Genomic DNA, 12,904 nt, shown 5'->3' with positions numbered 1-12,904 from the left:
TTGGGGTTATGATCCTGGACTTACCAAGTTCTGCTAAATTGCCAAATGCAACAAGGCACATTTCAGTCAGAGCTGCATTTTGGCAATGAATGCCCAACAATTTCACTAATGTAGGGATAACGCCCATATTGATAAGCTGAGATTGCAGGGTATCTATACAAAAAGAAAATACGACAAGTTAGCATTTCTGTTTGCAGTACTGATCTCCTTTGAAACGCAAACACATTTTGCACATTAATGCTGGAAAAATCATTAAAATAGCACACACACGCAACTTCTAAGCTTAGCAAAATTTAAATACCTATCCCATCTACTCTTCTGTTTTAGGGCTGATCCAGCCATGGGATATAGATCCAAAACCTTCTTTATTTAGGCATGGGATACACTCCCCAAAATTCCCTCTTGATTTGACCAGAGGGTATGCCCTACATGTCCAATTATTGAAAGTTTTGTATGCATCTCCCATGGCAGGAATGGGACCATAATAATTTAGTTGAATAAACAAAATAATATGAGTTAACACAATTCGACCCACAGTTCAGGACACTCTAAATATATACTAGGCTTGAGTTTGAGTATATCAGAAGTTTATTCCACTGAAGTCAACAGAGTTACATAGGTGTAAAATTGGTTTATATGAAATCAGAATTAGGCCAATGTTTCTAAATAGCACTTTCTCTTAAAATGTTTGTGTGGGGGGAGAGGAAGGAGGGGGAGAATGAATATACATAGGCATTGAAATATACATGAAAAGCTATATAAATACATGAAGTCACAATGTAGACTACGAGGAGCTTGAGAAAAAAGAAAGTTTTTAATAAAGACAAAAACATGGAAGTTGGAGAAAAGTCCTTTAAAGCCATTGCAATAAAATCCCTTTCCGAGAATGGAAGTTTACAGTATTTACAGGTAAGGAAGTTATTACTCCTAGATGTCTGCAAACAGAAAGATGCTTTATGATAGTTAGGAAGAAACATGACTTTTTTTTAAATTAAAAAACTGATTATTTATAACAATTTTTTCTGTTAAATGTTTTATCACACAGCAAAGAAGAGAAAAACATTTGTTTCACAGTTGAATAGAATGAAGTAAACATGGACATACCATATGCTAGTTGGCAATTTCCCTGAATCTTTTGATTTCTAAGACATTTAGTTAATTTTAAATATAATGGACTCTTTTAAAGGGCTTGATCCAAAGCCCACTGAAATCAATTAGGTTTCTCTTTAATTAGGACCTCATCTTGCACAACTGAAATCAGTTGGAGATTTTATTTCTAAGAGAGCAGACTGAAGACCATAAAGAATTGCATAGATTTTACAAACAGCTCAAAAATATTAGTCAAATTTTGAGCCTATCAGATGTGGTGCTTTCTCACACATTCTGAGTTAGAATTTGAAACTCGATACAATCTTGAAAAGAAAAGCTATTTATAATTCTCACATAACAAAAGTTATGAATTAATTTCCTGAAATTTGTGTTCATAGTTTCTCTCTTCAGTATAAAATATTAGTTTGTTAATGATAATAATCAATAATCATGTGCACAAAATAAGCAGATGGCAACTTCAAGTGTTACAGATTAATGAAGGTGATCAGGAATCATTATAATTGTGGCTCAGCATCTTAAGTCAAATAAAATTGTGTTACTTACCAGTAACTGAATTTCTTTTATTGGGTTATCTCTTCCAAAGAGCCGGATTCTCTTTAGGCATATATGAGAGCACCACCTCAGACATTATGGAGCTGTTGAAGTTGTCAAATTTCAGGTAAGTACACATATGCACTAGCGCATGCATTGAATGTCATTTTACCTCCAGACTACGAGTGTGTCACTATCATACCCTCCTTCAGTCCCACTGCAAGTTGACTGTAGTTCTCGATAGAAAGGCAGGTGGGATAGAATGGATCTGTGGGGGAAATGAGCCAATAGGAGAACTCCTGTTACTGGTAAATAACCTGTTGTTCTCCTTAATTTGGGATTATCCTCCACAGATTCCTACTCTTTGAAGATTCTGAATCATTGTCCCTGAAGAAAGGAAGGGTTGAAGAGCAGGGGGAAAAAAGACACCAAGTGCAAGCCACATGGAAAATGATGTGAGTTTAGTCAATCTGTGGAAGTCACTTTGCTGTTGTTGTATGGTATTCGACCCTCTAGAATACATTTGCCTCCAGAGAAGTCACAAAGATATACAGGTTATCCATCTACATAGACTCTGGAAACTGATGGGCCCCTTGTTTCGTGTCCACACGCAACACGGAATTCTGATATCATAAACTTAAGACTCTTTACTCAAGCAATAACGTGTTCTGTCTTTTTTTTTTTTTTTTTAATAATGACAATATGTTCTCCTGGTACCCAGTGTCTGAGGAAAAGGACAAAGTGTAAAGGACTGGATACATCCAAAATCTACCTTTGGGAGGAAATGGGCATCCTGAGGACTAATTTATTCTTATGGAAGACTAAGCCATACATCTTTCAGCAGGTCTTGCAGCTGACTGACATTATAGGCAGTTGAGATGACCAGTAAGGAAACAAAATAATAGGAGCATGGGACCAGAAGACACTACTTACTGTATGGACTGAAAAATTAGGCCTTGTATCTGATTCAGTAACAAATTCCACTCCCGTGGAGTAGGAGGATGGCTCAACTAAAAACAGGGATGTCCTTATAATTTATGTGGCCCTAAACTGTCAGTGGGGAGGAAATTCAAGCATAGATGTTGTTCTCCTGAGCTGGAATTTGTGCACAGAGAGTGAATTATTTTCTCCTTTGCCACAGAGCAATATAGGACTAGCTTGTGAATTGCAGAGCACAGATGGGATTCATGCATCTCCCTTGCCTTGCTTGTAATTAAGGCTGGCCCTGCTGTAGAATCTCTAACTTTCTGAGATGCCATTTAGTTCTGTTACTGTTAAGAATATGAAGTTGTCGCTGCTGGCACTAGAAGGCCAGGCTTTAATGTGCCTAAATTTAGGAAAATGCTTTTTCTTGAAGAAAATGAAATTGAAGGTGAGTTGTTGATGCTTATGTCCGGGGATACCCTTGAGAAGAAGATTCTCTTAACTGAATTTAGCCTCTAGGTGATGCTCTGGGATGATGAGGGAGAGGTGCAATGACTGAAGAAAAGAATGCTCAACTTCTCCTTTGACAAAAGACCTGGATCGCTTCTTACTTCCAGAGACTTTTGAAACCTAGAAGTGGTTCAGTCTTCAGATCAGTAATTAAGAGCAATAATGCCAAGCAACTAACAGCAACATTGAGGCTCTTCTGCTGATCAACACAGACTGGATAATTCAGGAACATCAACCCAACGTTCCACCAGTGTGTGATCCAGAGTAATAGACACTCTGTCAATGTGTGACAGACACAGGGATAAATTCAGCCACAGAGTAAAGCAACCTGACTTCTGCTGAAGTTCCATTGGCTTACATCAGAGCTGAATTTGAACCATCTGGCTTAATAGGAAGTACAATTTTTAAAGCCTGAAGGCTTTTTCTTACTCTTAACACTTATCCACAGCAAATACCAACTAAAGTATGACAGTATTACATGAAGTCACAGTGAGAGCAGGTCCTACATGTTCTATGAGGAGGAAAAGCACAGTCGTGTGCGGTTACAGATGCATATACAAGGAGATATATGGTAATCAATACATGCGCTAGTGTAAACAATTACCTACCTAAAACTTGAATTTCAATGGCTTTGTGTCCTTCACATGACACACATGGTAACTCCAAAGAATGGGATGTGGGGAGAATATCCCAAATTGAAGAACTTTATTTTGTGAATTTGAGATTAAAATATTAATTTAGTTTAGGCCAGGATTCTGGATAGGATTTCCAACAATCTTAAAGATATAATCAATGTTACTGATGGAACACTAAACGGAAAATCTGTCTCATGCAAGATTATGACAAATTAATTTAATCCCCAACAAACAGTTGCTAGTATTCAACATGTCAATATTATTTTTTAGAGAATATACTTAAGTATTAAGTTATTATATAAAATTTAAGTGATAATTATTGTCCCACTATTATAAAAAATATACTTCACCTACTTTTAAATTCACTGAGCTACTTTTCATTGTGTATAAAAACACAACATTGTTTTTCACTATATTTAAATATCTTTATAGCTGCAGGCACAATTAGCATTTTTAGCTGTGATGCAAATGAAACACAAACCACAGCAGACAAGAGAATTAGTAAAGGTAAGTCTTAGAGAGAAGCATTACTCGAATATTGATTACTATTAGGCCATAATGATGATACCATCGATCTCCCCTTCATTCCTTGTATAGTTACAGTTTCTAGAGAAGGACAAGACATGTTTTTTAAAAAGCAGAACATAAATCAACCCAAAGAATTGATTCCAATCACATACTAACTGAGCGTTTGCAAGATTGAGAGGCTTAGCTGTTGTATAATACAACATCTAGATATTTTACAAAGGCACTGAATGAAAGACAAATTTGACAGATTAAAGTTTAATGTGAAATGAAATGAGAAATTAATCTATAAACAAAAAAGATTATTTTATATATAGATTTATGTGCGCGCGCACACACACACACGTGGTATCCACTTCGTTTCTTACCTATAACTTCATTGCCTAGGAAACAAAGTACAATTGGGGTGGTTCTTTCAACAACTGTACATGCAAATTTTACTAAAAGCATCTGGAGAGTGCTTTATAAATCTCAGAACCATAATTAAAATTAATTACCCAGCTTGCAGTCTGATCCTGAAAACCCTTACTTACATGAGTAGTCTCAGTTCACAGGAGCGTGAGACTAACAGGACAACTCTCACTAGCACGAGCTATTCACATGAGTAAGAGTTTGCAGGATCTGGACCATGTTTTGCCATTCCTCCCTCCGCCCCCATACATAGACACAGAAAGATATATAGTGCCAGCAGATCTCTGGGGTGGGGTGGGGGAACATGCTGCACTCATTGAAAGGTGCCAGAACTGCTGCTGCTGCAGCCCAGCTATTCTGCTCCCCCCCCCCCCCCCCCCGAATTTCTATGGTTTGTAAAAGCCAGAATTTAGCCCATTCTTTGTCATGTCATGAAGGAAAAGATCTATAAACACATATGGCATGTTCATTTTATTTCTAGTTGTACGCAGAACATATCTTGCACTATTAGTCTTAAGATGCAAGGTGAAGAGGGGAGCAGCTTATGTCCGATCAAGTTCAGATAGTAAAATAAGACTGCGGCAGAGGGAGTCAAGATTTTCAAGTGCTGGTAGAAAGCAAAGTCTCCCATCAACAGAAAACTCTGACTTCTAGCACCAAAGGGTTAAAAGCAAAACCGTTTTAGTTTCTATGACACAGTTGAAAGTGCTATGAGAGATGGCAAATACAAGCTTCCTCGCATGTCCTGTGATACATGAAAGAATGAGATACTGAGAAGGATACAAAGAAATATTTGAGAAACAACATGCCTAAACACAAGCAGGCCACATTCCTTTTATAATAAACAAGGACCATACACAAGATTCTTAGCTTGTGAACTTACAGAACAATGTTATGAATGGAGTTACAGCTGCAAGCTAAACCTGTCCATCTGGTCAAATTAGACGGCTCTAAATAAGCACAATGCATAAAAATTGTAGATTATTTTGCTTTTTCTAAAGTAGGACAATGTACTGTATGTAGCTGGTCTCCAGTTACTTGCTTTGAAAAATCCATATGTGGTAAATACCCTAGTCCAACAACGTGAGATAAACTCCGCTTTAGATAACTTCAGCAATGAGTCTCTCATATACAAAAAATAATGTAGTTTTGTTTTAGAAGCTATTTGAAACTGAGAATATTAGCGAACTGAGAATGTTGCATATTTTAACAAAGGGTTTAAAACAAAATAATTTGCATGGTTTTTACCCATAAAATGCAAATCATTAAGATATTCACAGGTAATCAACTGCAGCTCAGAACCGTAAGTTTTGTAATTGTTCTTAGTTGGACCGACAGTAGAATGTGAAAGAGTGTGAGTGATTTAAAAACATGAAGGGAATGTCCCACTTCCCACCTATAATTTTGTAGCACAGCAAGCTAAGTAGGAAACAGTAAAGGAAAGAAGATAACAATAGGCAGAAGTGCTCCTTCCAAGGCTAGGAATGTGCTTCTAATTACATTTCCCATATTCTTTTCTTTTAGCTTTGTCTTTTTTTTTTTTTTTTAATAGCTACACACAAGCAATGTAGGATAAGACATTTATGAGTAAATGTTAAGAAGGATATCCCTCCATTTGTGGGCACAGTTTGTGCAGGCACAGAATGAAATTGTGTATGCAATCTGAATAAATGCCCTTCGAACTTCCTCATTTTCACCTGCAATTGGGTAGCTAAGAGGTGCAAGTACTCAGATCTGTGCCCAGAGTTCAAAAACACAATGATGAGAGTTTTTTGGGATGAAATTGTGCTCCCACAAAAGGAAGCCCTCAACATTCTGAAAATAACACTTGATAGTCTGTGGGCCAAATTTTCAAAGTAGGTCACATGGGGCACCTGGAAAAATGCACATGCACCTGTTGTGCCCCTCAAAACAAAATATGTCCACAAGCAAATAGAAATTTTGCGTGAGCAAAACTGGCCAACTACCTATTTATACATGCAATTATCTGTGTGAACGCCAATGAAAGCTTATACAGGCCAAACCATTTACTTCTCCTTGGAAAATTTGGTCCTACAAGTCATTTTTTAATGTTAATTTGGCAAATTATTTAGGGCCCAATCCAATACCCACTGAAGTCAATGGACAGACTCCAACTGGTTTCAACTGGTGTTGGATCAGGCCCTTAGACTCATGTCAAGATTAAAGCTCTATTAGTACTGGCTAAAGCCAAGAATGGTGTGGCTAGTGTACACTCATTGTTCTTAAAGGAATACATGTGAAGTTTATTGACAGCATCCAGTTACAAAACCGATTTTCTTTCTGGATAGAAGTCGTTCATTTAATGTTTATAATTGTTTAACTATTTAAAAGCTGTTTATCTTAGATCTTACATTCTTCTTCAGATTCCATTCTTGGTTTGTACATGTCCACATGCATAGTTATTGGAAACTTTTGCCTTATTGGTACCTGCGTCAGTATATTAGGCACGCCGACCATACGCCCTCTCAGTTCCTTCTTACCGCCCGTGGTGGTTGGTCGGAGCGCCTCTCTTCCTTGCCTAGCAAGTGGTCAGCGGTTCTTTCCCTTTTGATTTTGTGCATTACAGGCTCGGCCCACGTCCAGCAGGTCCTACTGGGTAGAAGAAAGCCCTCTACTAGAGCAACCTATCCGGTCAAATGGAAACAATTCATGTGCTGGACTTTGGCCCAAGGGGTTAGGCCTAAGCAGGCCTTGCTGCAGTCAATCCTGGACTACCTTATGAATTATCAAGCTCTAGAGTTTCTCCGTTTCATCAATTAAGGTCCACTTGGCTCCCATATCAACCTTTCACCGTCCATTCCAGGGCAGGTCGGTCTTCACTGATAACATGTCTGGTTCTTGAAAGGTCTGGAGCAACCCTCAGGTCCGGGACCCAGTCCCTCCGTGGGACATTTGGTGCTCGCATGGCTCATGAGCGCTCCCTTCGAGCCCTTGGTGTCCTGTTCCCTTCTTCTGCTCTCCTGGAAGGTGTCATTCCTGATGGCGATCTCTTCTGCCCGAAGGGTCTCCGAGATTAGGGCACTTACCTTGGAGCAGCCCTATAGAGTGTTTTTTCAAGGATAAGGTCCAGCTGCAGCTGCATCCGGCTTTCCTACCCAAGGTGGTTTCGCACTTTCACACAAGTCAGGACATATTTTTCCCAGTCTTCTTCCCAAAGCCTCATAAGTGTGAGGAGAAACGTAGGTTGCACTTCCTGGATGTCAGGAGAGCGCTAGCCTTCTACATTGAGAGGACCAAGCCATTTCGCAAGTCGATGCAGTTGTTTGTCGCGGTGGCAGATAGGATGAAAGGTCGTCCAGTGTCCACCCAGAGAATTTAATCTTGGATCACTGCCTGCATCTGATTTTGCTATGATCAGGTGAAGGTGCCTCCAACGGCGATTGTAACTGCCCACTCGATTAGGGCACAAGCTTCGGCGGCAGCCTTTCTGGCCTATGTTCCAATTCCAGATATCTCCAGGGCCATCACCTGGTCGTCCATTCACATGTTCACACCTTACTATGTGCTTACCCAGCAAGCCTGAGATGATGCTGGCTTCGGTAGAGCAGTATTACAAGCCACATGTCTGTGAACTCTGAGCCCACCTCCAGGGATACTGCTTGTGAGTCACGTAGAATGGAATTGACATGAGCAAGCACTCAAAGAAGGAAAAAATGGTTATCTTTTTGCAACTGTTATTCTTTGAGATGTGTTGCTCGTGTCCATTCCATTACCCGCCCTCTTACCCCTCTGTTGGAGTTGCCAGCAAGAAAGAACTGAGAGGGGATAGGGCCAGTGGTGCCAGATATACCAACGCCTGAGCGTGGCACTCCAAAGGGTGTCACAGTCAACCCGACGGATACTGCTCAGGCAAAAGTCTCCCAACAACTGTGCACGTGGGCACGCACACACCTAGAATGGAATGGACATGAGCAACACATCTCAAAGAACAACAGTTATGTAATTTTTTTTGTAATTACCCAGAGAAGAACTCAGTGCAGCTTGGTCACTGAAGCAAAACCAATGAAATACCTCTAAACAGCAAAAAGACCAATCCAAAAGCAGAGCTATCTCCCTAGCTATCAGAAATACTGGATGCCCCATTAGACCCAGTTAATGCAGGGGAATCCAGAAATTCAGTTTATAGGTAGGAAAATCTATTAATCTCAAGACACTTTACAGTGAGAGAGAAAATAATGAGATGATACTTCACAGAACTGGATACAGTCTGACTCTCATACAGACAGCAGAGCAAAACACTGCAGAGAAATTGTATGGAGTAGAAAGAGCAAAAGGTGTAATTTAAGAGCAGCAAGGAGGTACTGTAAATAGATATTCTTGCATAATATTAGGCTAAGGGTAGAGATAAAGGTGGCAAGAACAAGCAAAGGGGAGAAGGGGTAGGGAGGTTAGTTACATGGATGACTCTCAAGGGAGAGTGTTCCAGGTAGATGGGACTGCAAAAAGCAAGTAAACTATCCCCAATCAGAAAGAAATTACAGAGAAGATTTTAAGATGAGAGAACAGTGGTCAGAGGAGTAGGTGGATAAAAGATCGAGAGATTAAGTCCAGGGGACATCTGAAAAGTAGGACAATTTTGGCATGAGTTTGGAAAGTGCGAGAGTTATCTAAAGACATAAAGAGCCTCATCTCAGGCACTCTGTGAATGTTCCAGTGAGTGGCTAGTAAGGAAGCTAGTTATTCCCATGTGGGAATATTTCAATTTAGGAAAGGTGCTTGACTGAGGGAGCAATTTGATTGGCTAAATTTTCAATTCATGGCATTATGGGGACATGTGCACATCCTGGAAATACTTAGCTCTACTCATTTTTGGCTTTTCCCCCCCTTAATGGGTACAACTTTTAAAAGCTGGTACAACATGTGAAAATATGCATTAGTAAATTGCCTCACTTGCATGCACAAACAAAATGTGCACTCAAATACCCGCTTGCGTGTTAACTCCTCTTCTTAGAAGACTATATTTGTTTAGATTCAGTAGTCAATATTTTTTCGTGTAAAAAAATGTGCAGTAATGTACCATTTTTCCTAAACCTCACCTTTCTACCCCATCTAAGCTCAATGTATTATTATTATTATTGAATATAAAGAATAGACACATATTTACTATTTGCAGAAATTAATAGAGCGTTATACATGTATCTAAATTACCCCCCAATTATGTGAAATAGAATAACATAAGTTATTTTATATATACTTTCACTAGAAAAGTAATGTAAGAGAAAGCTGTCTGGCATATACTTATATTTAAGTAATGTTTAAAAAAAAAGGCAAAGTTAGATGTCGGGGATAATTTTCACATTTAAAATTGTTGTACCCTTTTTTGACTTAATGCAACCTGATTTTTCTCTGGAAAGGTATTTTTCCAGTACAGTATCATATATCCATGTGTACCCCTTTTAAACATATAAGTAAATACATAATTCAAGATGCTTATACAAACTTTATACAGTATGCTGCTATTTTTATGGTATTGTGAATCTGCACAGCAGGAGCAACTAATATTCTGGGAGCATTTACTTTTAATAAAAATAATAAGTTTACATATAGAATTGAGATATTTGGTTGATTTTTAGGTTTGGGGTTCTTCTGGCAGACATAAAGCAAATTTTCAGTGGTGTTTACCATTCTCATTGCTATAGTTCATCAGCATGCCACAAAAGACAGTCAAGAGCTTCTCATTGGCTGGATCTGTTTTACTGCACAGTGACCTTAAATGGTCTACTACAATCTGTGCACCACCTGCATGGTCAACTGCACTCCTGCCCTCATCTGTAAAACAAAGAGTTAAATTTAAAAAAATAAAATAAAAAACCACCTTAGCGTTCCAAACATAACCATAAGCATTCAAAAGGAGACGTTCTTAAACAGAGTTAAGTGTAATCCCTTCAGTGATGTCAAATTTATTTACAAGGCCACTTGTGGGCCAGATTTTAGACCCTCCTACAACAAAAGGATTGATCAACTGGTACTAATACTTTTATAAATAACAAGTTCAGTGTTTGAGTCAGAGCCACAGGAGGTGCTAATTAATAATACTTTAAACATAAGTAGCATTTTTCTATTGAAGGATCTCAAAGCACTTTACAAACACTAATCTATCTGTACACCATTGGGAGGAAAATTGTTCTAGCCACTATTAAGATTGATACATTGAGGCACAGAGAATTAAAGTAACTTGCTCAGTTCTGCACAGCAAATGAAGAACAGATCCAGACACAGAATAGGGGAAATAGTGAAGATCTTGTTCCCCAGTCACTAACTCTGTTCACTAAATCCCACTACCTCCCTCCATATTCTTTTTGCTTTTCCACCCTAAGTTTAAAATCACTATGAAGATTTACTCTGAATTTCCAATAGGCTGAAATGCTCTGAGCCTTCATGTGTAACATGTCAAATTCTTCATATCAATCTCTCTCTAACTAATCAGTTTTTAAAGCATTAGTGTAGGAAGCAAAGAAAAAGGGTGCTTTATTAGTGTTCAACCGTACCATGTTTTTTCTCAGGTTAGTAGCCAGTGGCATACAGCATTTGATATTCTAAATAGTTGGTTCCCAAATGCGGACATGTCAAGATGGGTTATAATTAGAGCCCGTTGGAAAATTTTAATGAAAACAAAATCCTGATGAAAAAGCATTTGCCCCCCCCCCATATAAAAAAAATTAATGGTTCAAGTAGCATTTTCCCCTTCAATTGTAATTGATTTCTTGGGCTCTTTCTCCCCATTCTCCCACCCGACTGAGTTCTTGAGAGCCAGGCTGCAAGGTCCTCTCCAGTATCTCCTCCTCCATACACGCAATATGAAATTAGATTGCTCAGATTCTGAGAATGGATTTCCACTGCTGCAAATGCTTCAATCTACTGTAAAAGAGGTTTTACATCTTTTAGTTCTTGTTGACACTAGTTCTATAAAAGCTCCCTTTGGTCTTTCAACAGTGTGCTCAGTAAAGCACAGGGGAGAATGAACTCTTGGTGGTGGGCAACAGAACAGCTGGTCGTCTCAGGTTTTCATTTTAGCACCGCATATATGGTGTTTTGCTGAATAACAAAACAGTCACACTACATACAGGCACAATAACAAAAGAAGAAGAAGAGGAACATCATTATGAACTACTTCTGTGCTGATTAATGCCTTTGGAAGAATGACTCCTATCAACCATGGAAATTCTCTTGGAAAACTGAAAAATTTAATCTGTTTGGGAGTCAAACTAAGTGTGCTTGCAGGGACAAATCTTATGACAAGCAAGGAACACAGCAAAAAGGATATGTAAAACAAACAATCCCAAAACCCTACTGAAGTGAGGAATGGAGGACTGAAACTAATGAAATCCCTGTCCAATGTAGTAACACAACACAGGCTTTATTAGGTACCAGATTGGTGGCCACATTTACTGAGCCAGCAGGGAAAATACTTGGCTGTAAGATTCAAACATTTTTTCTTTATATACCCAATTCCTTAGGCAGTATCTTTCCAACAACAAAACAATAAAAAGTGCTCATGTAAAATAGGAAAGTCAAAGTGAGTGTATAAAATGTTAGGGTTTCATCTGTGTTCAGATTAAAAGGTCAGAATTCTGATCTCAAACGAGTGTAATACAATTGAAATGAGTAGGGTTAACCAGTATAAAACTCCCTTTAGATAAGAATTAGGCCAAAAATCTGGCACCAAACCTTTTGTATAAGTTTACATACAAAGCTTGAAGACAGAAACAGGTAAAAAGTAGGGTGACTTCATTTAGTTTTGGTCCCTGCTAAAATAAATATGGGCCACATCCTCTACTGGTGTAAATTGGCAGAGCTCCACTGAAACAATGGAGCTCTGCCAAGGACACCAGATGAGGATCTGACCCCATAAATCCTTCTGTTCCATTCTTCCTCTGATTTGTAACAGAAATTAAGAACTGAACACTACCAAAATTTTAAATATTTAGCACTCTTCCACTTGACAACATTAACTAATCCTGTCAACATAGGGTTACCAGATAGCAACTGTGAAAAAGCAGGACAGGGGGTGGAAGGTAATAGGCGCCTATATAAGAAAAAGTCCCAAAAAATGACTGTCCCTTTAAAAACGGGACATCTGGTCACCCTATCCCAATACCCTAATTAGGTAGTAAATAATTACCCCTATTTTACAGATAGGATCTTGGTTTTACTGCCCCCTGCACACAGCTCAAGTAAATGGGGGGAACTATGTAGGGAGTTTAGGGGTGGAGGTAAATCACAAGGAGAGAATCCTC

At 38.7% G+C, this 12,904-nt stretch overlaps 1 protein-coding gene across 12 annotated transcripts in view; it reads right to left on the bottom strand.

Annotated features, from left to right (window-relative positions):
* The window catches only part of RAP1GDS1 (Rap1 GTPase-GDP dissociation stimulator 1), a 157,266-nt gene that overhangs the window by 26,872 nt on the left and 117,490 nt on the right, over window positions 1-12,904 (bottom strand). For 6 of the 12 annotated variants that reach the window (XM_065596165.1, XM_005278489.4, XM_065596163.1 and 3 more), the window contains 2 exons: window positions 10,290-10,436; window positions 25-153 (listed from right to left, as the gene is read on the bottom strand). In XM_065596165.1, the coding sequence (XP_065452237.1) occupies window positions 25-153; window positions 10,290-10,436 (276 nt within the window). Of the gene's footprint in view, window positions 1-24; window positions 154-4,241; window positions 4,317-10,289; window positions 10,437-12,904 lie in introns of all 12 variants that reach the window. The other 6 variants (XM_042859989.2, XM_042859990.2, XM_042859993.2 and 3 more) reach the window with 2 other exon arrangements.

Source organism: Chrysemys picta, chromosome 5 (assembly GCF_011386835.1).
Source record: "Chrysemys picta bellii isolate R12L10 chromosome 5, ASM1138683v2, whole genome shotgun sequence".
In the NCBI taxonomy this organism is placed as follows: domain Eukaryota; kingdom Metazoa; phylum Chordata; order Testudines; family Emydidae; genus Chrysemys; species Chrysemys picta.
Note: the sequence above shows the minus strand (reverse complement) of the source record. Positions and strands in the feature narration are given on the sequence as shown.